Source organism: Colius striatus, chromosome 6 (assembly GCF_028858725.1).
Source record: "Colius striatus isolate bColStr4 chromosome 6, bColStr4.1.hap1, whole genome shotgun sequence".
Lineage (NCBI taxonomy): Eukaryota > Metazoa > Chordata > Aves > Coliiformes > Coliidae > Colius > Colius striatus.
In genome coordinates this window covers 41,480,983-41,506,158 of record NC_084764.1, presented here as the reverse complement: position 1 = coordinate 41,506,158, position 25,176 = coordinate 41,480,983, and the positions used below count along the sequence as shown (strand labels likewise).

The 25,176-nt window shown below is 42.7% G+C and overlaps 1 protein-coding gene across 4 annotated transcripts in view; it reads right to left on the bottom strand.

Annotated features, from left to right (window-relative positions):
- The window catches only part of AKT1 (AKT serine/threonine kinase 1), a 77,068-nt gene that overhangs the window by 33,654 nt on the left and 18,238 nt on the right, over positions 1 to 25,176 (bottom strand). For all 4 annotated transcript variants that reach the window (XM_061998650.1, XM_061998651.1, XM_061998652.1 and 1 more), the window contains exon 3: positions 3,482 to 3,610. In XM_061998650.1, coding sequence (XP_061854634.1) covers positions 3,482 to 3,610 — 129 coding nt within the window. The remainder of the gene's footprint in view (positions 1 to 3,481; positions 3,611 to 25,176) is intronic.

The following is a 25,176-nucleotide window of genomic DNA, read 5'->3' as shown; positions in this document are numbered from 1 at the left end:
AGTCCTGTCCCAAAAGGAGCACTCATATTGTTGAGTAATTACGTTTTCAGCTGCACAACAAAACCACCACAGTCCACTCTCCTTTTTGACAGTCGGCAGAAATAATCCCTTCTTTTCTAACAGCAATAGCCTCTCTCTCCATGGGGTTTTTCACAATATACTGCTCTTCTCAGCTATATGGTTTTAAAGGCTTATAACCTAATAGGCAGACATACACGATAATCCGAGATTACAATCGGTATGAAGGCTACTTATCTCGCAGATTTACAACACAGCCTCTATTGGTTATTTATCTGCAGGGTCACTCTGGAGCAGAACTATCTAAGTACAGGCTTTTTGATTCCTTCTGTCTTACTAGCAGTGCACGAACACAAATATCACTCAAAAAAAAAAATCACACTTAAATGCTCAGGCACCATCTTTCAGAAGTTTTGCTTTGATTTGCTTTTAGGACTAAATCACCACCAGGTAACTTCCAGGGAAAAGGAACTCCTTAAACAAACCATTAAATCACAAAAACATGGATATACAGCTATTTTAGATGGAAAATTAGGTGGAGAAAAATGTACTTTAAAAAACCAAAGTGAGCCTCTCTTTACTCATGAGGGGGCCCTAGAAACAAGTTTTCAAAGATGTATGACCAAAATCCCCCCAGACCAAAGGGAAATGGTCAGTGTAGGAGAAAGAAGAGATTGTCAAGCACATGGCAAGCAGATTCTATTTATTACTAACACTTTCTTCATAACTGTTAAAGGAAATGACATATCATCGTTAGATGTTATCTTCCTTCACTGTTTTCTCTTGAATTGAATACTTCCTACCTCTCATGGGTTGACAAAATCACTTAATATGAATTTTACACTACAAGTAAGAAGATTCCCCTAAAAAAACTCTTTTACTTGCATTGATAAAAAAGTCTACACTGTTTTACAGCAGAAAGGGGAAAAGATTTTAATCAGAAACATGGGCCAGCTTCCAAAGAACAGATTGACAGAAACAGCCTGCCATCTCATTTACACACAAAAAAATCCAACTTGCTCACTAATTAACAAAAAAAGTCAGGGCCATCATGGTCTCTTGCAAATAAAACCCACAAAAATAAAGGATTTATTTCTACAAAGCACTGAAGCTAAATTCCCCCTGCCTTTCACTGCCAGGAGGCTTCTACAGGCCACCTCTGCAGCACAGTGTTGTATATTCTGGCCTGAGCTTTCCTCCGCAGTTCACTCACACTGACTGCAGTAGTTAATGAAAGTACCAGGCAAGCAGGTTCAAAGGGAAAACTTGTGGTTCAAAACACATCCAAATGATGCAAGTGTGGAGCGTACCCAGAAGGGAACTGCACATCAGGTGCTGGCAGCGCTGCACACCACTGCCTACATGAGAAATTAAACCCTGGTGTGGTAACAGCTGCTTCTGTGAGCCCAAAACCACAATGACTTCTAGTACCTCCCCTAAGGACCAAGGCTTTCCCAACCTGCCACTGCTTTACCAGGCAAGAGCCAGTGCTAGGAACATCTTTCCACCCACCACCCTCCTGTATTCCCTCTTACAGGGTCTACAGCAAACTCAACAGGCATGTGTCGTGTCTTTTTCAACAATGCTCTGATACCATGGAAACAAACTTCTTTCTCTATAAATGCCAAGACTGATGGGCTCAATCTGCCCAAAAAAGCACCATATTCCCGTTGTGACAACTGATTTAGGTTAACTCATTTTGAAGGCAACTTGGACAAAGAGATAGCAAGAGACACATCTTTTTTTTGTCTACTCCTTAGCACTGAGCTGCAGTAAATAATTATCTTAAGTAATGCAGTTAGCAGCAATAGGATGGAAGTGCCCTGCAAAAGGGCATTTGTTAAAAGCCTCTGGCTACAGACCAAATACTGAATTAATTTATGAATTAATGGCTTTCTGCTGCTCTTCTTTACCTTCTTGATCCATAAGGAGATACCAGTCTAAAGGGGAAAGCATCGTGTCATTACCAAAATGAAAACACTATGACAATTCTCTCTCTAAAATGAGACAAAAACTCCCAAAGCACTCTTGGCATCCTGTACAGAGGCACCAGGCAACAGCACGTCCATTATTTATTCCCATCATCAGTCAGAACAGGTATATTGTGCCACCAGCAGAAAAGAAGTGAACACTTGCATTAATTCCCAGTGCTGTCCAGCCCTCTTCTGAGCCCAGGGTGTTTCAAAATAAATCTGTCTGCTTAAAGGTCAACTGCAAAGATGAACCCCATATATTTCAAGCTACCTTGTAATGAGGAGGGAAAGCCACTACCCTTCTCTGCAGAGCTTTGCTTCCACTAGTCACCAGGAACACGGGACAGATCATTGTTAATAACAGGTGTCACAATGATCTATTTTTAAGTGGTGGAATGAGACACAGGCAGATCATGAGACAGGAAAGACTAAGAACAGGAGAAAATAAAAGCTGGAAGTATACAGCAAAGGTTAAAAGCACGAGAAAGAAAAGGAAATTATCTTCAGTCTTCTATCATATCCTGTGCTGCAGCACCTGAGCAAAGTCAGAAATGTTTGCACGGGACAGAGTGCAGAGGTTAGAAGATGTTGTTTCCAAACCCTTTTGTTGGCTGTAATAGGAGAAATATGGGTTTATGTTCAAAATTAAGAAGTGTGTTTTGTTAAAACCAGAGCTCACTCTGCATTTTCTTACGCTATCAAGTAACTTTGACCTATGTCAAAGCCACTTGAATCCAGATCTGGTGGCAGAAGAGAGGCTGAAATGCTTTGTCTGTGTCCACTTGCCAAGTACAAGAGAGACACGCCTGGGTTAATTTTCACTTGAAAGCAACTTGTTGTATAACAGACATACAAAATATTAACAAATAAACCAGAAACAGTAAGTTAGTAAAAAACTACAAAACAAAGCACAGCATCAAACCTCCACACCACAGTCATTCCTAAGTAACACAGGGTGGGTTTTATCATCTTAAAGAAAAACATTTGGAGTTTAGACACATTGCCCTGTGCTGATCACAGAATCATAGAATCACAGAATGGTGGGGGTTGGAAGGGACCTTTAAAGATCATCCAGTCCAATCCCCCTGACAAAGCAGGTCCCATCTAGATCAGGTCACACAGGAATGTGTCCAGATGGGTCTTGAAGACCTCCAGAGCAGGAGCCGCCACACCCACCCTGGGCAGCCTGGGCCAGGGCTCCCTCGTCTCAACACTGAAAGAGTTTTTTCTTATGTTTAAATGGAACTTTTTGTGTTCCAGCTTCTTTCCACTACACCTTGTCCTGTTGCTAGATACAACAGAAAACAGGGATGTCCCAGCCTCCTGACACCCACCATTTATGTACTTGTAATGAGATGCCCCCTCAGTCTCCTCTTCTCCAGACTAAACAGCCCCAGATGCGAATGTTACTGATGCAGTTTACAGGCACTGTGACTACAAGGAAACACCAATCCCTAAACTGAACAAGGGAGCAGGCAAAAACCACTTACGAGCCACTGAGAAGTTATTTAGAGGCGACTCCCGCTGGTCGACGTCCTGCGGCCGTTCCTTGTAGCCAATGAACGTGCCGTCGTTCTTCAGAAGGAAATACCGCGGCCTCCATGTTTTTATGTATTCTCCTGGAAAGAAAGGATGGGAGAACGTCAGAGAAAACCCTGACAGACCAACTCAACGATAACAGGCTTTTATTATGTAGTGGAACTGTGTGTCATCCTGACATAACAGCAGTTTTAAGAACACTCAGTTCATTCTGATACACGCGTGCTGCCGCTGGTGCTGGTACCCATAAAAATGGGACTTCATGAAAGGTAAACAGCTATGTTTTGTTCTACTATCGACTCTGATTTCCATTCAAATTCGGTAACATCTGCCTTAAATGCATTTTAGATTTTACAAAAATCAGAGCAGATGTCCTATGCATTATTTTTGCTGTTGTCATTTTTCATACTGACAAGTGGAGAAATTTTTTTCATTTACATTTTGCAGCGCAAGTATTTTAAACAACAATGGGTAATTTACTAATTAGTCAACTGCTTTATCAAACCAACAGTCACTTTTAGGACACGAGAAGATAATTCTCTGCTTAAGTTACATAACATCACTCACTCTTCTCACATCATCTCAAGCATGAAACGTGAGATGATCTATCACAATATGAAAAGGAAAACACTGGGTGATCTATAGCCACCACGAAGAAGAAAGTGAACATCTACTCTGAAAGTTATTCCACCTTTCTTTGTCAGAGAAAGCATCCCTTGCTCACATCATATTACTGCTCCTCTGAGTAACTTGCACAGGTGACAGCCATATGACTGTGTTACAATGACATTCAAAGTATTCAGCAGTAAAGAGTAAAAAGGTTTATCAAAGCCTGAGTTATTTAATGGATTTACTCAGTTGGGCTTGAGGGAAGGAAGACTACCATTCCCACCTATGGCTCTTCTGGATGACTTTGTCCAAGTGCCTACTTCTTTACTCATTGTCTATGCTGCCATCTTCTCAAGCAGCTTCTCCAGAACCTCAAATACCTTTACATGGCATCAAGCTGGCTTCTCTAGGTCTTACAAGGTCCTGCAGTAACATTTCTATTCGGCTGAATGACAAAAGCCTCACTCAAGGTTCTATTCAAATCAGGTACCAGCCTCACTTTTCCAACTCTGCTCACCCTAACAACTGATTTTAAAAAGAAGTGGTCGCTGCAAAGCACACACAACCAAGCACAGCAGCTATACCCTCCTCCCTCCAGTACAGTTTCTCACTTGCTTGTTCAACACCATGGAGAGGGTGATGGAGCAGATCTGGAGCCCAGCTTCTTCCCACCCTTCAGCAACAGGCCTGTGGCCCATCAGGCTGCCCTGCAGGGGCTTGCTGGCACTCGGTGCCCACAGCTTCATCTGCTGGCGAGCTCTTCAAACAGCCAATGACAGTACCGAGAAGAAAAAGGCTCCCCAGATTTTTTGGCTCTGGCAACCTTCTGCTGTTCTCCTGTTCTTCCAGGCTCTGCTCACACCTTCTCTTCCTGCTGCTCCGCTCTCCTCTGCCAGCAATTTCTCTCCCAGCGATGTGCACCCTGCCCCAGGAACTCCTCTGCAGCTGCTTTGCCTCCTTCCTCTCCCCACGGGCCTCCTCTCCTTCTGTGGTGCAGTTTCAATCTGCTTCGGGCACCAGCTGTGTCCTTTCTTCTCCATTCAGACAGACCCACACTTTCTGTCCTGCACTCAGCAGCGCAAGCAACCCCAACCCCAACGCCACACAGCCATGGCTGTGCACACCCCTAGTAGCTGCTGCTTTCACCTTCCAAGCCCTTGTTCAGCTTTTCATTTTCTCACTTAAAGCAAAAAACTAAGTGGTGGAGAACCACTGAACCAGCAGACACAGTCACACAGAGTTACTTTTCCAACAGCAGCCAACTGCAGAAAACATTCATTTGCACGGATGAAACAGGACATGGGGCAAGGAAGACATGAGGAAAAGGCACAAGCACAGACCTTCTCAGGCTTTGATTTAGAGATGTCTATTGCCACTGTAAGTGTTATTATAACCTATAAGGGGTTTACAAAAATGTCACCATCACTTCACGAATTGCAGAAGAACTGGCATATAGCTGTCATGGCTTAACATTTATAAGGCAGTAAATGTAGAAGGTTTTTGTTGTCACCATCTTTTCAATGTTGACCTTAATTAAAAGCTGAAAACTTTCTGGGATCAGTAGGAGATTATGAAGCCTTTCACATTTAAATTACCAGTCCAACTCAGCCCAGATCAGTGAGATTATCAATCTCATTACTATTACACCACAGATGTGACTAGAGGGACAAGAAGATACAGGGCACGCTCAGTCTAGCCCTTGACAAGAGGTTTGCCAGGTAAGCAGGTCAGGGAGGCAGCTGCTCAGACCATCATTATTTCAGAATGCTCTGTTGCATACCTGACTCATTGGTATTTTCTCCTCATGCATAAAGCAGACCCAGGAGACCTAAGAACCATTACATACCCCTTTACCATACCTGCATTTAGGACTCAATCTAGATTGAAAGTGATAAGAAATATCTGAAGAGAGGCAAGACAGAGAGTTTCCATTCTCCTTACTCCCTGGTCTATGTTACACGGCTTCCCCATTGGTGTCTACAGAGGAGACATTTATTCTTTGCAGATTCTGAAATGATTAGCTGGTTATTTTCAGTGAAGTATGCATAATTTTACACAAAATTATACTGTACTGTCACAAGAGACTCTTCCTCTTACATTAGATACTATGTTTGACTCTCCTACCTTCTTAGAGCTTCATTCCACCGATCTATGTATCTGTTAGAGACACATCACCTAACAGGATTAATCACACAGTCTTTAAAATTGTGTATTCCATACATTTATAGCATCCTCCTCCAGTCTTTCTTCACTTCTTCTGTGTGAAAAATCAAGGATTTCATTACTGCCACACATTTTGCAAGTACTATGCTACATGGACCTTCCCTTATCCATTGTTTTAGCTGGTTCTGGTTCCTGATCCACCTTTTTGATTCACCAATAAGTACCATGATTTTCAACTTCTTTTTCCACACATCTGGAGCTTAATGCAGCCTGTAATAACTGAAGCATACATATTATTGATTATTGCTCTTTCCAAGGACAGTGTGAGGCACACTGCAGCATCTGTGGTAAACATTTTATTCTTAAAAACACACCAAGGTTATACTTCTGCATCTTGCAGCCAAGTGGCAAGGCGCTGCCTGGTGTGTGACTTCCCAATCAGATAATCTGTAAGCATCATTTTACACTCCAGCCTGAGCAAATTTCTGTTCCTCTAAAGAAGTTCTAAAACACAGATTCACCAAGAATATTTACAAAGTGTGTGCTCTTAAGAAATGTTTATCTTTATATGATTAGTCAAAACACTCAAACACTATAAAGTCCCTTCACCCTGTGAGAAGGACCACGTTGATCCCAACAGCAGCTCCAAGTATTTCAGGCAAAAAAAAAAAAAAAGGAGTTTGTCAATACAGTCAAAAAATAATTCAGTGGAAGCGCTGGGAAAAGCTGACTGGAAAACATTAACACCTTTTCCTTCCTCTGATATACTCGGCAAGTTGTCATGCCTGAAGAGTGAACTGAGCCGTTTCAATTTTTGCCCTGTGTTTTTTGTTCCTGTTGCGGTTTTGTTTTTAAGGATCACAAGCAAGAAGTTACTTGAAGTCACTAATATCAGTTGCTACGTAGTCACACTAGAAGAATTGTATCGAGTACAGGTAATGCAAGCATGGGTGGCAAATTCTATCAGACAACACTAAAACAATAATAATAATAATGATGATCCACCATGGAAAAGTGAACAATTTACAAAGCAAAACATTTTTTCCTCTGTGATTCATTGCTTGTGTAATGCCCTGGCAGAGTCTTCTTTGTTTTCAGTAACAGAATGCTAACACTGCAGAGACAGGAAAGCAAAAGCATGGGTTATAAATCCTACATATAAAATCCTGGAACCAAATAGACTCCTCTGTAGCTTGCTAGCTTTATTATTTAAAGTCTTTATGTACCATTCTGTTTACTCCCAGCAATTTCCAACTTGCAAAGATTCCCAAACTGTATATATCTGGAAATATACAAAAAGATTGTTATAGACTGATCTCCCTTTATTGCCTTGTGTCTACCCCCACAGTCTGCACATTAAAATACTTAACACACACTTAGAATGTAAATCCATCTCGTGCCAGAAAAGCTTTTTCACAGTAACACGTACTGCAAAGCACCCTTACGCCTGAATATTTCAGTAAAAGTTAAACACAAAACTCTTCTGGTTCATGAAAAGTTAATTCTACTGAGGATTTACAATAATGCAGGGTTAGGTTATTTTCCTCTCCTCCCCACAACAGTATCTTACCGAATCTGGAGCTGTCTACCACTGATAGAGTGTCTAACATCAGAAACAGCTGCCACTCCCTGGGAAGCTCACGGGGTAAGTGGAGAATAATGAGCAGCAAGCACCAGCAGAACAAAAGAAAATCCATCTTTATTTACCAACTGCTGCATGCTTGTTGCTGCATCAAGCTCATTCAAAGCCAACACCACACCCTTTAATTCAGAACAGACTATATTTAAGAAGCCTCTGCTTTTTTTTTTAATCAACTCATACATACCAATGGTTTGAAAAAAAAAGATCATTAGGTTAATCAAGTCAGCATCCAATGATACCCTTGATATTTACAAAAGCACTGGACCAACCATTAGCTTTCTTATGCCCCAAAGTAACCAGAAGCAGCCCAGGAGCACAGACTGAAAACAAGGTCTCAGTTAGATGAAATACACTCAAGCGGCTACCACAAATCTGTGGATAAATAATGCATTAAACTTTCTGTTCTGAGCAACACAAGGAGCACCATTAATTACATCTAAGGTTAACACACAAAGCCTTAGAGCTTTTAAGTTATGCAAGCATCCTCTACATTCCCTCACGCTCCAAACCCTGATTTTACAGCCCCGAACCCTCCGAGGAAAACACCAAAGTTATGCCACTCGCAGCGCTAATGAGCCACCGGGCCTGAGCAGGAATGACTCATTCCTGAGGCTTCAATGGCTGTGAGAAGTGGTCTGCATCCTGTTGGCCTAATAAGGTTTCAGCGAAGCAGATGCCAGCTTCCTTAAAGACGTGAAGCTTTCAGGAGCTGCCATCTCGTGTGCGCCGAAGAGCGGGACGGGAATTTACAGTTAAGTTTCTGCTGCTTGGGTAAGTAGGGTAAGTGTCCTCTTGCTTCAAAACCAGCTGAAATCAAAACAGATTTGGAAAAAGAAAGCAGGGCTTGCAAACTTGCCTTTGCATTTCTAAAGCACTCGGAAGCAAACTCTTTGCCAGACACAGCAAGCTAATTCTGGACCTTAATGACTTGACACCAAACAATTAAGTCTAGAGTGACCCCAACAGAAAGCTCTCAGTTCAAATATGTAATTTAATTTTTTGTTTAAATAGCTGCACAAACACCCACCAGGCTGGTGCAACACTCTTCCTTTCCCTCCACAAACTGTCAAAACAGGACATTGAAACACAGTGCCAGGTTTTCAGTAGCTCGGGGAAAAGGAAAACGGAAAAGAAAAGAAACAACAAAAAGAAAAAAGAGGTTATGCTAATGTCTTTCCCAACACTCTTGGAGAGAGGAGGACCTCTGCTTTGCCTGCCTATTCAGAGGCGCAGGGAAGGGGGCCGCTTCTTTGATGATGGGGGTTTTTTTTTGGCCCCTCTGGATGCCTCCTCAGCCCCCGCCTCCAGCGTACAGCTGCGGAGGCACGAGCTGTGCCCAGCATCTCAATGAGGCAGCCGGGACTGCCGCCCGCGCTGCTGAGCGGCGGGCCGCTCAGCAGCCCACAGGCTGCAGGCTTGCGCCAGGCCAAGGCTCCACGGCTCCAACGTGGCTCCTCACACCTTTCAGGGCCCTAAGGCGGGCTCCCACGGTCACAATGGGCTAATTCGGGGCACGGCGACAGCTGGATGGTCGTGCGGTGCGTTGGCAGCCTGCACGGCCGTGACTGACGTGACTGCCAACAGGTTAAGGAGAAATGCCTCCTCCTCCTCGGCTTTTCTAAACCTACTGTCGTTTCTCACGCTCACAGAAAGCTGCAATCCAGGGCACCTGCTTCATTATCATATCTTGAGGGAATTTGGGCGGGAGGGAGGGAAGAAGGGAGCTGGAGGTGGGGTGAAAGGGGATGGCTGAGCGGTCTGGTCTTTGCGTGACAAAGAGAGACCCATGAGGGCTACTCCTGGTCACCTGGCACCTCGCACCTGTAAATCTACTTCAGAAAGCAAGAAGCAGCCTTGGCTTGGTGCTTCCCACAAAGCTCCATGGGCACGCCATGTAGAAAAATTCACCCATGGGAAGCTACCGCTGACTTTAGTTACACAACAGCGCAGACGGGAAACACCTCAAGAGGGCAAGGAACGGGTGCTCTGATTCACAAAGCCAGGCCATGGGAGAGATCAGAAGTCAGATGATGGAGAAAGAAAACCAGATTCTCAACCCAATACTTTCTCCATGCAGGGGATGGACAGCTACCACGTTCTCCGATTCAATCTCTGTCAAAGGGCTGAGATCACCGCCCAACACCACCACTACAGAGGATGACACCTCTGTATTTTTTATTACTGTCTTTCAACTGTATGGTTATGTAAAACTCAAACATGGAGGTTTATCTTTTTCTTTCTTTTTGTTTTGCTGAATTTCAGTTTAGAAGGTCAAAAATGTTGCCATATTGCTTACAGCAATCAATTTAAGCAATACCAGATATTCCCAAAGGAACGAAAGAGAATTAATCAGCATGTAAAAAACTCCTTACTCCTACCTTTGGCACAGCTTAGTCAGGCTAGTCCTAACCTACAGCTGTCTCCAGTGGGAGATGTAAATGAAGTTTCATTAAAAACAGCAGTTTTAAGGATGGCTACATAAATTACAGGAAAGTATAAAGTGATTTCTTAAGCTATGCTGAAAACCATCTCAGAGTGAATCGCATCGCCACTGCTGCATGGTGGGAGCAAAAGGTCTTAAAAACTACTACGAGGTGTCCAACGTGATCGAGAGGAATCTTTCCTGTAACAACGCTCACAAGCAGCTACAAGCACTCTAATGCAACACGACATACCTGTAAAAGAAAGTGCCATCACATATTCCTCTGCTTTTGACAGGTGCCCAACTCTCATTTTTATAAATAAATAAAAATGACAAAGGAGGTGTCAGATTCACTGAACTGAATTAAGCTGCTTAGAACAATTATTTCTCCCCAAGTAATTTTTACCTTGGCACTGTGATTGAAAATAGCACAAGCAGCTAACAAGGCACTTAAGCTAATAAGCCCCTGCAACTTTTTTAATATCTTTCCCTTAGAGGAGGGAGGTACCTACAACTATTCCTCGAGCTCAACCTGAACTTAATACAATCAGTATTTCTGCAAGTCAGGCTCTGATATACTCTGCATGTATTTATATAAAGGGTGTGATTTAATCCTACAAAGATTTTATGATCTCTACTAAAAATATGTAGGGAAAAAGAAACCACCAAACCAAAAACACCAAACACACCACACCCTGTTATATTTGAACAAGGAAGAGTTTTTCTAGCCATCTGAAAGTTGATTTAATTATTTTACTTCTTAGCATAAGCATCCTTAGCTGTGACTCCTGCACTTATCTGAACACAAGCCTTATTTGAATATGACATACCCGGTTTTGTTCTACAGTAAATCCTGTCTAGAGATTGACAGTGAGCGTAAGAGGGGACAAAGCAAACTCACACAAACTACAGCTCTTTCAGTGTCAAAATAAGTAGACAGCACAGTTTTTGCTTGTACTCCTAAGGCGGCCTACACATAGAGGATGTTCAGGAAAAGCATCATTAATTGATTAAAAATTGATTTTAGGTCCCTTTCTCCACTCTGTCCCATTAAAAAAAGATTAAGGAAGCCAAAGACTCAGGCGAGTGACTTTTATGATGCATTTATTTTCTTTGCAAACATTAAACCTGAAAAGTACTCATTTGAGGCTCCCCATTAAAATCCCAAAGTTGGTGAAGCTGAGAGTTGAGCTGGTAACTTGGAGGGGGGTTGGGTGCACATGGGAAAGCAGAGGGGAGGGAAGGGGGAAAGCAGGATGCAGCCACGCAGAAAACATCCGCGGCGAGGACTCAGGAGTCCCTGGCTCGCTCTTCTACGCTCCCCTTACTGGATCATTGTGTCATTCACAAAGCAAATCAAAACCTCAGGGAATTGTAAAGAAATGATGAAAAAAAAAAGTCTAAGGGACATTAAGGGAGATTTATGGAAACAGCAGCTTTTCTCAAACAGATGATATGGACCAACTTCAGAGGCGGTTTGAAACAGGAAAAAAACCCAGCTCTGTTTGTTACAACTGAGCTGCAGAACATGGACTTTTATAAATAAGCAACTGACATGGGGTAAGGAATTAACACATAGTTTCATTCTTCTTTAGCTTCTGGGTTTGTGTCCTAATTTTCAACGTAAATACACAGAGTTGTTTTAGGCCACTTACAAGAAAAGCTCTCCCAGTAATTGTGTGATCATGCTGTGCATCAGGAAATCTCTTAAAAGTGCCATGGAATTAAAACAAAAAAAATCAATGTTTACACAAACAGTTACTGGATAAATATTTCATAGAAAGATGTATAAAACCCAAGTGAAGCAAATATTTCAATGGCAAAACTAAGAAGTGAAAGAGGCTTGCTGTTTATATGGCTAATCTGCATTTCCCTCCTTCAGGCTGTCATGAGCAAGTTTGCAAAACCCTGGAGAAGCACACGGAAATCATGCTAGTTCTACTAAAAAGTTTCATTTATCTGGAGCCATTTAATGGCCATCAATGGAAAAATTACAAAAGCACGTCCCAGAAAGAGTGTTCTAATATTTGTTATCATAGCAACCTCCTGGTTACGCCTCCAAATTTAGTATTCCACAGATAACTTACTGAGTCACTACCCCAAACTCAGCAAAGAAAAGTCTCCTCCAGATAACACAAAGTGCCTGCCTCAGTTCAGAAGAATTTTGCAAAGTAACTTAATTGCACACTGAGAACTTATTGAAGCAACTTCACCACTGGGTAACATGACAGCAAACAACCACTGCAGCCCTGGTGCTAAGCTTAGCTGAGTGTAACACAGGCGGAGGAAACTTTGCCAAGGATTTTTGTGCCTTGGACTGAGGTGTATGACAACTGTAAAGCAGAGCACACAATCCAGGCTGCTGCTTCAACGGGGTCACAGGTTCAGCTCGACACGCTTCTGTCAGCCTAAAACGCTATTAAAATGATTTTACAATACACAGGAAGAATATTGAGTCTCAGTATAATCAAACAGCAAAATTGTTCTGGATTTCAGTGGTACCACAATTTCCCAGAATCACAGAATCTGTTGGAAGGGACCTCGAAAGATCATCCAGTGCAACTACCCTGCCAGAGCAAGACCACCAAGAGTAGGTCACACAGGATCTCGTCCAGGTGGGTTTGAATGTCTCCAGAGAAGGAGACTCCACAACCCATCTGAGCAGCCCCTTCCAGTGCTCCCTCACCCTCACAGGGAATAAATTCTCTCTTGTATTTCTTTGGAACTTGTGGAATTTAGCCCCATAATATCGAAATATATGTATCTACTACTAAAACTAGAAACATATAATTGTGACTGTTATTTTTTGAACCTCAAAGTCATCTATCATAATGTAACACACATAGCAAGCGCATCTGACATCTCCCTGACAGGAACAAGCTTCAGGACAGATGCACTGCAGTCAGTCACGTTGAAATCCATTTCTCACACAAGGAGGAATGAAATAAAGACCCACCTGAATAAAGATTCAACTCACCTTGACATTGTCATCATGAATTAATGTTCATGTTGCAGCAGCATCTTGGCATTTAAAGCCACTTTTCCTCTTTAAAAGAAGCCATCAAAAACGAAAGGTATACAGCACACCAAAGTGAAAAGCAGATGGGCACAGGATGATGGAAGCTTCAATTACACTTTCCAGTCTGCAGTGCCCTATACGGTTGTTTTGGGAAGACATGGAAAAAATTCCAATTTCCTCTTTTAAAACTGCTCCTATTCCCAAGGGAAAAAGGAACATCATCCCCCACCCCAGCGAGGCCTAAACTCACACTAGTTTCTGTGTGCATCAAACCTGACACTTGTCCCACCAGATTTCTAGAGATCAAGGATTCCTGCCTTGGCCCCACCTTTCCTCTGCACTCAGTCTTCCAAGCACAGCACATCATGCAACTGCTCCTCACCATGCACATCGTCTCTACCACCTGAATCCTAAAAGTGCAGTCCTACAACTGAGCACACTCTGCTCTCTGTAGTTCATTCCCCCACTCTTACTAGCATGTTTCCAAACAACAGAAGCAAAACAAACACCAGAATACATCCCCTGCCTAGTCTTTAGGTTTGTAGAACTGGTAACAACTACAGCAGCTGTCCAGGAGAGTTGATTGCTGCACTTTAAGCCTGAGAACACCAGGAAATCCTAAAAAAAGCTTGAAACTTATGAGGAGGTTTTTTTTTTCCTTTGTCTTATTTATTAAATATTTAACAAAAAAAAAGAAAACAGGAGAAAAAAACTACAGGTCATCTGAGGTAACATTCCTGAAGGTCATCTGGGGCCATGTTCGTGCCTCAGGGACTTCTGCAAAGGAGGGTACATGCACACGTACAGAAAACCCTGCATGCAAATCCTGCCTTGTTGTCTGATGCTCGCCACATGCTCTGATGACAGCTTTCTCTTCCCTTGGTCCCTCATCTGATGCTATCAACTCAGGCAGCAGCTGCTTAGGGGCTCCCCTGTCGCCCCAGGGGCCAAGCCAAGCATGGTCACCCCAGAAACCCTGCTGGGGAGCAGGAGGAATAGGTGGGAGGACAGAGGGGGATGAGTGCAGTAAACATGAGTCATGATGTGGCTACTACAGTACTGGCTGGCATCTGTGGCAACAGGACATCAACAAAGGAACAAGTTGAGGTGTCTCTGGTGCTGGGTAGGGACCTGCTGGGCATAAGAGAAGGTGCTGGCTGCTGAGAGCATAAGCAGGGCAGAGAGAGGTGGCAGCCTGACTCTCAACCCAAGGCCATGCCAGATGTGCCTGTGGCCACCACCAGTCCTGGTCCTGGTCCTGTCCCAGCAGCAACAGAGGCAGCTGGAAGGGCAGCTTATGCCCAGCCCACTGGGAGAGTAGTACTCCCCATTCAGGACCTCGTTCTTGACACACAGCCAAATCCAAGCAAGTTTAAATAGCTAAGCTACATCCTTTATACACACACACATGTAAGTTAAACAGAGCTAACACCAAGCCTGGCTGTGAGCACACAACATTGCTGCACTTGCCCTGCTCCTTCCCAGGGAGAGCCAACACTCACCGTGAAACCTTCCAAAAGCCAGGCTGCCCGTGAACACTCAGCTCTGGGGAAGTTATAAAGTTTAGATTATTTCCAAACTAATGCTTTCATGCATTTGTTTCCCTGACCATTTTACCATCAGCATTTACAGTTTCACTATCAAGCTACGAGACAAAGTTTCCAAAAAGCAGTCACTGCACGCCTGCTGTAGCTAATCTGCAATTTTCATTTATCCACAGCACACTAAACGAATCTTTGTAGTGGGCAGACCCTGTAAATTACAGTTTTCTACACAGGGCCACGCTTGGGTGCAGAAATTGGAAGGTACAGGTAACACCCTCTCCTTTAACAACAACAAAAAAGAGAGAACAATGGATCCACGTGAAAATCCCCATCTTGATATTTGGTGATAATAAAATTAAGAGTCCAGCTACAAAATTAATTCAGCACAAGTGCACTACTGGGTCATCCTCACTGGTTTACATTTTTCTACACATTTTTCTTCCCCTCACATGAGAATCTAAATTTCCCAGTTTAATCATCTTTCCTTTTCCAAAAGAAACCCAAGACTTTGTAAGCAATGAAGATATTTAGTTATTTAATCACAGGGGCAACAGAAGATTAAAATGGATTAGAATAATTAATCCATACTAAATATCTCCATTACAATGGTTCCCAGTGAACCTTAAATCAACAAGGTTCTAAATTTCAGATATCAAATCTGATTGAAACTGAAAAACTACTGCTTTCTTTTGCCCCTCTTTGCTTCAAACACAGTCCAAATTGCTATTTCCATACAGAAATATGTCCAGTATTGACAGGCCTTCTACAAAAAATTTCCTGTACTTCTTGTACTTAACCCAGAGGTAACATTTACAGTCATTTATCATACAAAAATCAACTGCTCTGCAGACTGGGGCTCCTGTTCCACGCTGCAGTTGGAATTTCTACCAAATGGTTGGTGGAGGGGTGAGGGGGGGGAGGCAGTGGTGGTAATTAAATAGCATCATTAAAGTCCCCAGTTCTTTGCACCTAATTGCTGACAGCACACAGGATGGACAGAGAGATAGTTACGGCACTCCACATACTTCACATTTCATCAGCTGTGCTTCCCCTTTTTAATCTTTACAAAGGAAACTGTAAACAGTAAGCTGCAAAAGGTTGATGATGAGGACAAGCAGGGACAGGGGAAATAAAAGGAAATTTAAAAGCTGGAGTTTAGCATTCGAAATAGCAATGCCTTTTAAAAAGAACAGATCCAGCCACGTTTCTCCTTCCCTTTGTACTGAAGTTTCATAAACATTTTCTCCAAGTTACCAATTTTGAGAAAATCGCTGGATAAACACTTGTGTTAACCCAGTCACATGGCTCGGTGCCAAATGTAATGCCAAACTTCCCAGTTGCAAAACGAGCTGTTTTTACACACCAAAGTAACCACGCAGCAGGCCTGCCGAGCCTGAAGACAGCTGACAGAGATGACTGTTGCTGTCCCCCCATTGCACCGACATCCATCCAAATACCAACATCTGCTGTGCTACAATTTACTTTTTACACAACATTTAGCAAAACAGTGCCTCTGACTGCAACATCATTAAGGAAGTAACAACAAATAAATCGCAAAGTCCCATCAGACAATTGTAAAATTAAAGCGTAGTTTGTCTCGCGTACGCTGAGCTTTAGTTCAGATGTATTGGACTTCAGAAATAATAAGCATTAGAATCTGTTTTATTAAACACACAAGACAAATTCTGTAAACTGTGACAAGAGTAATCTATCATTACAGTGAAAATTACAGTTGTGAGGATATTGACTTGACTCAATAGGCAGAGCAGCAGATGCCTGTGAGGCAGCCTGGCCTGCCTGGTACCATCGCAGCAACCCACACTACTAACAGGATTACACCATGCCTGGAAGCATAAGAAGTGTACTCTCAGTTCGAGGTGAAGTAAGGAATTAACATTCCTAAAAACTAAAGCATCCTTTCCCTTAAAAGCAGGATGGAGCATGAAGGCCAAGGCAATCAATCAGATGCCACCCCACAGAGGTGAGGTGGTAAGTTACAAATCCGTAGCCTGGGAGTTCAAAGCAGGATTTAGGCTCCTAAGTGACAGCAGGTTTGGTCAGCAGTTCCACTGTACTGCCCAACACACAGGTCCCTGCGTGATCTGGTGTCCTCCAATTAGTTGTCCTTCACAGTGGCATCATCCAGAGTACTGTGGGTCAAAATGGGGTGGGCACTGCCACCTTGACACTGCCACAGGGCTCAGGCAAAAGGGGCAAAAGGGGCAAAATTTTAACATAATTCTTTCTTTTGCCTCTCCTGCAGTAATTCTGTGAATGCAAAACACACAGAAGAAGAGTAATCCTCACTTTCTTTTGAAAAGCAGATACTGAATGAAAAATTTCATCTGTTAAGCATCAATTAAGGGGGTTTCCCCTCAGTCTTTCTGCTCCTTATCACAACCTTCAGTACAATCTAAACAACAACAAAAAAAAAATCACTGAAGTTACAGAAAGTGATTTTTTTTGGTGGGAAAAAACGTCCCCCCTACACCTCCAGACAATGTGTCTGTTAGGAACAACAACATATCCAACACTCAGCTCAAGATACAAGAACTTGGCAGGCTGTATCCCAAAGCAGTTTCACCAAAACAATACAGTTTCCCTCAAATCCCTATCAGCTTAATAGTAGAAGACAATAATATTTCAGATAACATAGGCAGCAAACATTTTGTTAAGTTCAGCAGACATTCTTTATCCAATTTACAGATAAAAACAGTCAACATCCACAGCCAGATTAACACAAGTGTTTAACTAATTTCATGCTTAATTCAGGCTGAAGTCAAGAGGTTAGGCACTTAAATACTTCTGGGGATTTGGGCCAGTGTTGATTTGTGTCAAACTTGATGACTATATATATGTATGGCCATCGTGGGACACGGGAGAAGCCACGCAAAGCACAGCCTATGCCTAGATCCTCTGCTGAGCAGGGATTTAGAGGACAGTCTCTTCTGTGCTAGCTACTACATGTTTGCACAACACAAGTCAAGGTCCACCAGAAACTTATCTGAAGAGCTCCTCCTGCGTAAGCTTTAGGTTCAACCTCCGAGTTCAGAGCCGAAACGCGATTTGTTTGTCCATTTATCCCCTGGCACGGTTGGCGTTTTGTCAGACAGATGTATGCCACATGCAAGTCATTTCCCAACCTCTCTGCTCCACCTCCCTCCACGCACTCTGCACACACTCTGACCCCTCAGTAAAAGTTATAAGAGAGGAGGAAGTGTTTCTGACAGTTTGCATACTCTTCACAACAATTTTATTGCAGGGTATAAATGTTCTCTCCTGCCCCTCAACCTTACTTGTAAGGAGACAAAGCAAAACAAACAAAAAATCCTCCACTTCCCAAACAACTGAATGCCCTAAACTCAGCAGCAGGAAAGGGGAGGGAAGGGGTGGAGAGGAAAGGACAGAGAGGATGGATTACATTGAAGTTATTTTTGTCCTGTTCAAGTGGATGGGCAGTGACAACTAAATATAGAATTTATCAAAGCAGGTGAACAAGGAAGATGACGTGAGTTACGTGTTTCAAGAAGTAAGCAAAAAATGAAGCACACTCCTACCTCCTGGTCCAAAAACCTCCCCCCCTAGAAAAAACCCCACACTTCAATTTGCATGAGCAAGATTTGATTGAACAAATATTCAACATGCCATAGCCTTCCCTTTGGACATGTGACAATGTAAATGTTAAGCCAATAAGTTTCCTGTCTCTTACCTGCCTGTACTATACATAAACAAGCACTACCAAGTCCAGGTTAAAATGGAAAGAGGTGTGCACTCTTCTGTGGTGTCTCTGGACAGAAATTCTTCTGCAGAAAGTATGTTTGCATGTATAGCTGGGTAATAAAGCCCTGCTTGAAATCAAACATTAAGGAATGTTATGTTGTCAGTGGCAACACAAAGGATGTGGTTTCTATGAAATTTAACCAGTTATGTCAAGGACAATTGCTTTCTTCTGGTCAGAGTACAGCCCAGGGCTTGCTCAAAGTAACCGCTACCGTAGTTTGAATTTCACAAGTGAAAATCCATTCATAGGTCTCTAACTCCTTTCAGGGTCTGAGTGAGTCTGTGAAATGCACTGGCTGGCTGTTGCCAGAAGCACTACTCCATTCAGTCACCATGAGTAGCCCACACTGGCAAACCCAGGAGTAGCAAGTTTCACCCAGGCTCTTGGGCACTCACAGCCTGCAGACGAGGATGTAAACAACAGCATGTAGCATGGACATTAAGTGTTGTGCTTGTATGAACACAGCAGTGAGCACAGAAACATTCAGGGAAAAGACATGGAACCGGTCAAGCCACAACTTCAGTGGAAGACTCACTCTCATGAGCACTGTAACCCACCACCAGCCCTGAAGAACAAGAAAGCTTTTCTGCCAAACATTTCTCTTCTTCCATCTGTGCTGCCAGTTACCACAGTATCCATGAGCCCCACACAGCCTGAGCTGCATTTGTCCTCACAACATCCCTGTGAAGTAGGGAAGTGCTGTTATCACCATTTTACAGATAGGGAACTGGGGCACAGAGAGATAAAAATAACCTTATCCGACACGATCATACAGAAGGAAGTTTGTGGCAGAGCAGGGGAGGACTGGCTTCGATTCTCAGTTCCAGGATGGTACTCTAATACATCAGCCAACTCTTTTGCTTCTAGATGCTCTGCCTTCAGTTTGGCCAACCAACCTACCTACCTCCCTTAGGCAAGAAGGGATAGGGAATGGCTATGCTTTTTATTAACAGCATTTTCAGTCCAGCGAAAATGGAAGAAGGTATTAGATGCAGGTGTTGTTTTCATTCAGAAGTCTAAATCTGAGCAAAGAAAACATTTTCCAAAATAGCCATTATTATCCTGGTATTGTAGGAAAAGGAAGGAAAAGGTAGCAAGTTTTGACAGCAGAAAAATTAGAAAACAAAATAATCCATGGGAGGTTGTAAGTATCATTGTAAAATAACGAGTGAAAGTTTTAGTAGTAAGCTGGTATTAGCCATGCATCCTGCAAGATATTCCCTGTTCTGGAGACTGTAGGTTACAAAATAGCAAGAAATTTAAACAATCCCTTTGGAACTACAGCTATCTCATTTCAGACGCAGATCTGATGTCGTTTCATACAGAGACCTTGGCTCCAGACTTCACGCAACAATCTTGTCTCAGATAAAACAAATTCCAGAGGCTGGAGACTGCTCAAGGTTTCCCATTTCTGCCTGAGCCAGACTTCAACCCTGCCCTCAAAGGCTCCCTTTTCTAAGTGAAATGGCACATCAGGTCCAAAATTTACTCTGTCCTTTGGGACTCCAGTTGCAGCCATCCAGAGCATCAGTTGGGAAATAAGCTTCTAGAGCTTAAGGGCACTCCTAAAGCAGCATTTAACATCAACTGTTTGAGGTGACTATTACCCTGGAACAAACAGCAGAGATCGATCACCCTTAAGGATCACCAGGTTTATCGAACCTGACTCCAAAAGGTGGTTGCTCATAACAGGCAAAGGATGACAAACCACTCCTAAACCATCACAAACAGGCCTTGATGAAGGACACAGTCACCATACAGATTGTGACAAAGGAAGATATTTGTGACTTCGTGCTAACTGAGGGCACCAGATCATGCTCAGCTTCCAGGTCACCTCTGCTATCAGTAGACTATCCTGTCAATTGCTGCTGATAAGCTGGACCTTACTGCTCAGGTCTCTACTTTTGTAATAGGCTGTAAACTTCAGCCACCAGCAACACAGTGGCAGTCTAAAGCATTATTCCTCTGCAATGGTCAGAGTCTCAAGGAGCTGCAGCTGTTGCTGAAGGTGACTATCAAAACACCTAATTCAACTGCCATCAATGACATAAAATAACCGAAGCCTTGCTTGGAGAGGACAAGAAAGAATCAAGCTAGTTCACCACACACATCCTCTTTTACTGCTATTCATCCCCCTTCTTTTACATCAGGACTAAGAAAGAGTGAAGGAGAAAGGCTGGGATGAGGTAAGCGACATCTCTACCTCCTGATAGTGAACCTCACCACAACAGCCAAACAAGCAAACGAAAGCAAGCAAAACTCCCAGCAGCTTCACAGCTACATAGTAATCCTAGCAAACCAGACATTCTAGTAATCAAGGCAAACTTTTGGTTCCAAGGCACAGACCCAGAACACTGACAAGAAGTAAATTAGCAAGGTTTGTTTATTATCCCGTGTTTTGAACCTTTTCCTTGAAAAGCCTCAACTTCTCTATTTGAACAGATCAGTCAACACTGAAAATGAAAAGGCTTGTTGACAACAGAACTGTTGATTTTCTGTTTGACAGCCATCACAAAGAATATCAAAACTAAAACCAAGCACGCTTCTACAAGTGGGGTTGTTATTCTCCTTAAAATAATGAACTTTGCATGAGATTCCCAATATCAAACTGGTCAAGAATCACTGGACACTTTACGTTGAAAGGAGCTACTAGAGGTGATCTGGTCTAATCACCCACTCCAAGTGGGGCCATTCAAAGTACAACAAAAGAAGTCCTAACACTAATAGTACATGGAGGTAACTTAGAAGAATTATAAAAATATAAAGGCAAAAAACCAGAATGAATGTAACTTTATCAAATTGCAAGGTTCAAATCAAATTTGAGGAGCAAAACCTGAAGGCTGTTTGGCCATGTGCCCTCATTTTCATCTCCTCGCCTCCAGTAACGGGTTTGGGGATTTTAAGAGTCAGCAGAAAGATGAATATCAATAAACATTCTCTGTGTGTGCTGAGCATAAAAAGGAGAAATGAATCCTGTGTTCCTCCATGTTTTATTTCACCACATGAATGACGAGATAAATAGCACAGAATTGTGTATGGTTAAAAAGGTATGCACAGCCTCTGAAGCGTGAACATGTATCTGCAACCCCACATCCTGTTGCATGTCATTCCATTTCTAAAACACTGCCTGAAAAGAGAAAAGTCTCCAGAAACATGAGGTTTTGCCATAAGCACACCCAGTCTAGCCGTGGGAGTAAACAAACCTCTCCAAGAGACCCAACAAGAGCTGTTGTGAAGTAGCCCATTCCTATTAGCCTGGAGCAGCTGGGGAGAATAAAGCTTCACTCTGGCTGTAAGGAGGTGGATTCCTTAAACTGAGAAGAAAACTTAATATATACTAATTTTTGGATGCTCCTGTCAGAGGATTAGCAGCAAAAAAAACCCCAAACAACAAATATATACCCTTAAAAATGCATAAAATTTATCACAGTAGAACAGAGTGATGAGTTGGGTTTTTTTTCCCTCTCTCTCAGATATGGCTTTCTCTAACATAATGATTTGTATTACTGCAGTCCCCTGCAACTTCAGATACACATCTGGAGCTGAGCCACCTGCTGTACAAGGAAAACAATGAGACAGCCCCTGTTCTGCAGAGCTTACTGTCACAGGACTGAGACAAGGGAGGGCCAGACAGGCACACAAAAAAAAGAGGGACCAATACTGGGCACCACAACGAACAGCATTCTCAGTATACGTGCACTGAGGGTTTGTCAAGGCCTTTTACAAGCAACACAAGGAGTGAGAGCTTTTAAACAGGATAATAAAGCAGTACTGCAGCTGTTCACAGGGACCATTTCCCAAATGTGAAAGGGTAGCACAAGAGAAAGCACAGAAGTGCTTGCTTGTCCCCACATTGTAGTCCCAGTATAGAGATGTGCTAGGCTAACTGGAGGCAGAAGTTAACATCTTAATAGCAAATTAGAGATGGTAAAAATAGGTATGAAAAGCAAAAGCAGCTGGTTTTGCAGCTCAATGCAACAGAGGAACTAGTAGATAGCAACAAAGCAGCAGCCCAAAGAACGAGCTCTGCCCTGTTCAAAGCAGCAGTCTGAATGGGACGCGGTTACATGCCAGGCATACAAAGATGCAAGATGATGCAAATCTTGGAAGAGTACATTCCCCCCTCCTCCATGTTTTGCTTTTGTTTCCCATTTTCATGAATAACAGTATACTCCAACAACTACAGCAACTTTTGAAAACATCAGCTTCTTTGAAGCTTAAAAGATAGAGTCTCTGCAGACAATCTGGTCACAGTTGCATAGAGCCGAGACAAATCACTACTTAAGAAAGAAATTCGGTCACCTGCTGCTCTAAGCAGAGAAGACTGTATACATGTAAAATCATGCTTTTCTCTGAAATTACAACTGATATTACCCAGGAAACACAGACTAAATTGGAAAAAATGCCTTCACTCCAAATGGTAGGGTTATGCTGAGCTGAACTGTACATGGCTGGCTCGTAGCTTCCACTCAGCTGTCACAGGTTTGCTCATCTTAAAATCATTTCATATTCTTCCCAATGAACAATCTACTACAGTCCCTTTAGACCTCTGGCTTCTTTTCAAGTCAGAGGGCAGATATCAGTAAGGCTGGGATATCTCAAAACCACAGGCATTAGGGAAAAAAAAAGTTATAGCAGTTATTATGGAAGGATAAAATGCCTACAGTACAAAAGGTTCCTACTGCAGCAAGAACAGCACATTCTAACCCAGCAAAAGCAATCATCAAGCCTAGACCCAGAGCTCACTCAGGATCAGATCAGTCCATGCCAACAACATGGTGAATGCTTTAAGCAATTGCTCTTAATGCAGTTGAGGCACTACAGATGAAGAAGTTGCTCCACTGCATTTGTCTTTGACAGGGCTGTCTGCTGTGTTCAAAATGTAAGGCCAGATTTGGCTGCTACATCCTTGAAACACCACTGTGTGAAGGGGAAGAATTAACCTAGCTTGTAAAAGCAACTGTCCAGAGGAAAAATGCCTCGTTTTACCTGAACATGCTGAATCTGGCAAGAGCTGACAGTCAGGGAACACACAGAACCCTTTAAAAATACACAACACCGTTTATTACACTGGGACGATACTTTGTGTTGCACAATCCAACCTTTTGTTTCAAGCAAGAAAATGTTTTCTAAATATTTTGTCACCATGACAGTCTAGCCTTGGACTTGAATTCTGCTCTTGGTTACTCCAGAAAATCCCTGTGAAGTCAACCGTGTTGTACAGTTCGTCGCCAGGTCCCGGGCTGCCGGGAGGGCTCACCTGGCAGTGCAGCTACAGGCGTCTTCTCTGCCCTCTGTGCTCTGCAGGGCTCTCTCATTCCGAGCTATTTTGCCTACTCACAAACTAAAACCTTCCAGATAAGATCCATATAAAGAAACATCATGTACAAGAGCAAGACAGTTTAGCAACTAAGAAATACTAAACATCTCCGCCGACAGGTTCAGCTTTATCCAAGGAATACAGGCAAAACAAAAACCATTTCCAAGACAGCAGAATGAAACACTGTACACACAAAGACAAAAAGAGACATCAAAAAACATCTCAGCTTTGAGGGCCCTGTTCCAAGGAAACATTTCTTTCATGGACATTAATTTGGCAAACTCAATCTGAGCAGATAGAGCTTAAGTCCACAGCACAGCCTCGGCAAGAGCAGCAGAGCATTTCTGTATGACTCAGGAAGTCCAAGGAAGACTTCTGCAGAACAAGATCAACAGGGTGTTTATATACAGCCAGCAGCGTCATGTGAACGGGTGGTTTGGTTTGTGAAATGAATGTTTGCATTGTCATTGAAAAAAAAAAGGAAAGGAAAAAAAAGGCAAACACACACCAAAAAAACACCCTCTATTCCACACTTCGAAGTTTCCAACATTGAAAACATAGCAGGGGAAGGAAGCACTCCAGCAGCCAAAATTTACAAATTCTTACCATAACTTTGGCGCAGTGAACTTCTCCAGAGTCACAAAGGCCTATTCTTCAGGGGGCTCAGTTGCCTTCACTTTCAGAAGGACTAATCCACATGTGAAGGCTTAATAAAGAACACACCAAATGCCAACAGAAGCATAAACATGGCCACTTTCTCTGTGTGTATGTTTTCAAACTTCTACCTGTCTTTTCCTTACAAAGATACCCAAGGAACAGCCTGGAGGCAGGTATTTCTGCTTTCTCTCTTTTCACTACTGAAGCTCAGTAAGCTTTTTCCTTTCCCTCAGAGATGGCAATGCTGTTTTATCCCAATTCATCCAAATCAGTGATATTCATCCTCATGAGGTGCATTCAGCAGCAGGAGTTCAAGAATTTAACAAAGAATGAAGATTTTAATATGGAAGGGAGTTTGTTTGTTTGCTTGTTTGTTTGTTTTACTAGAAAATTCCTAACAGTAACCTTTTAATTGTTTTGCGAGGCACCTTACTAGAACCTCAAAGAAAATGCTAATACTCCAAGTTACACTTGGCATTTCTGCACTGC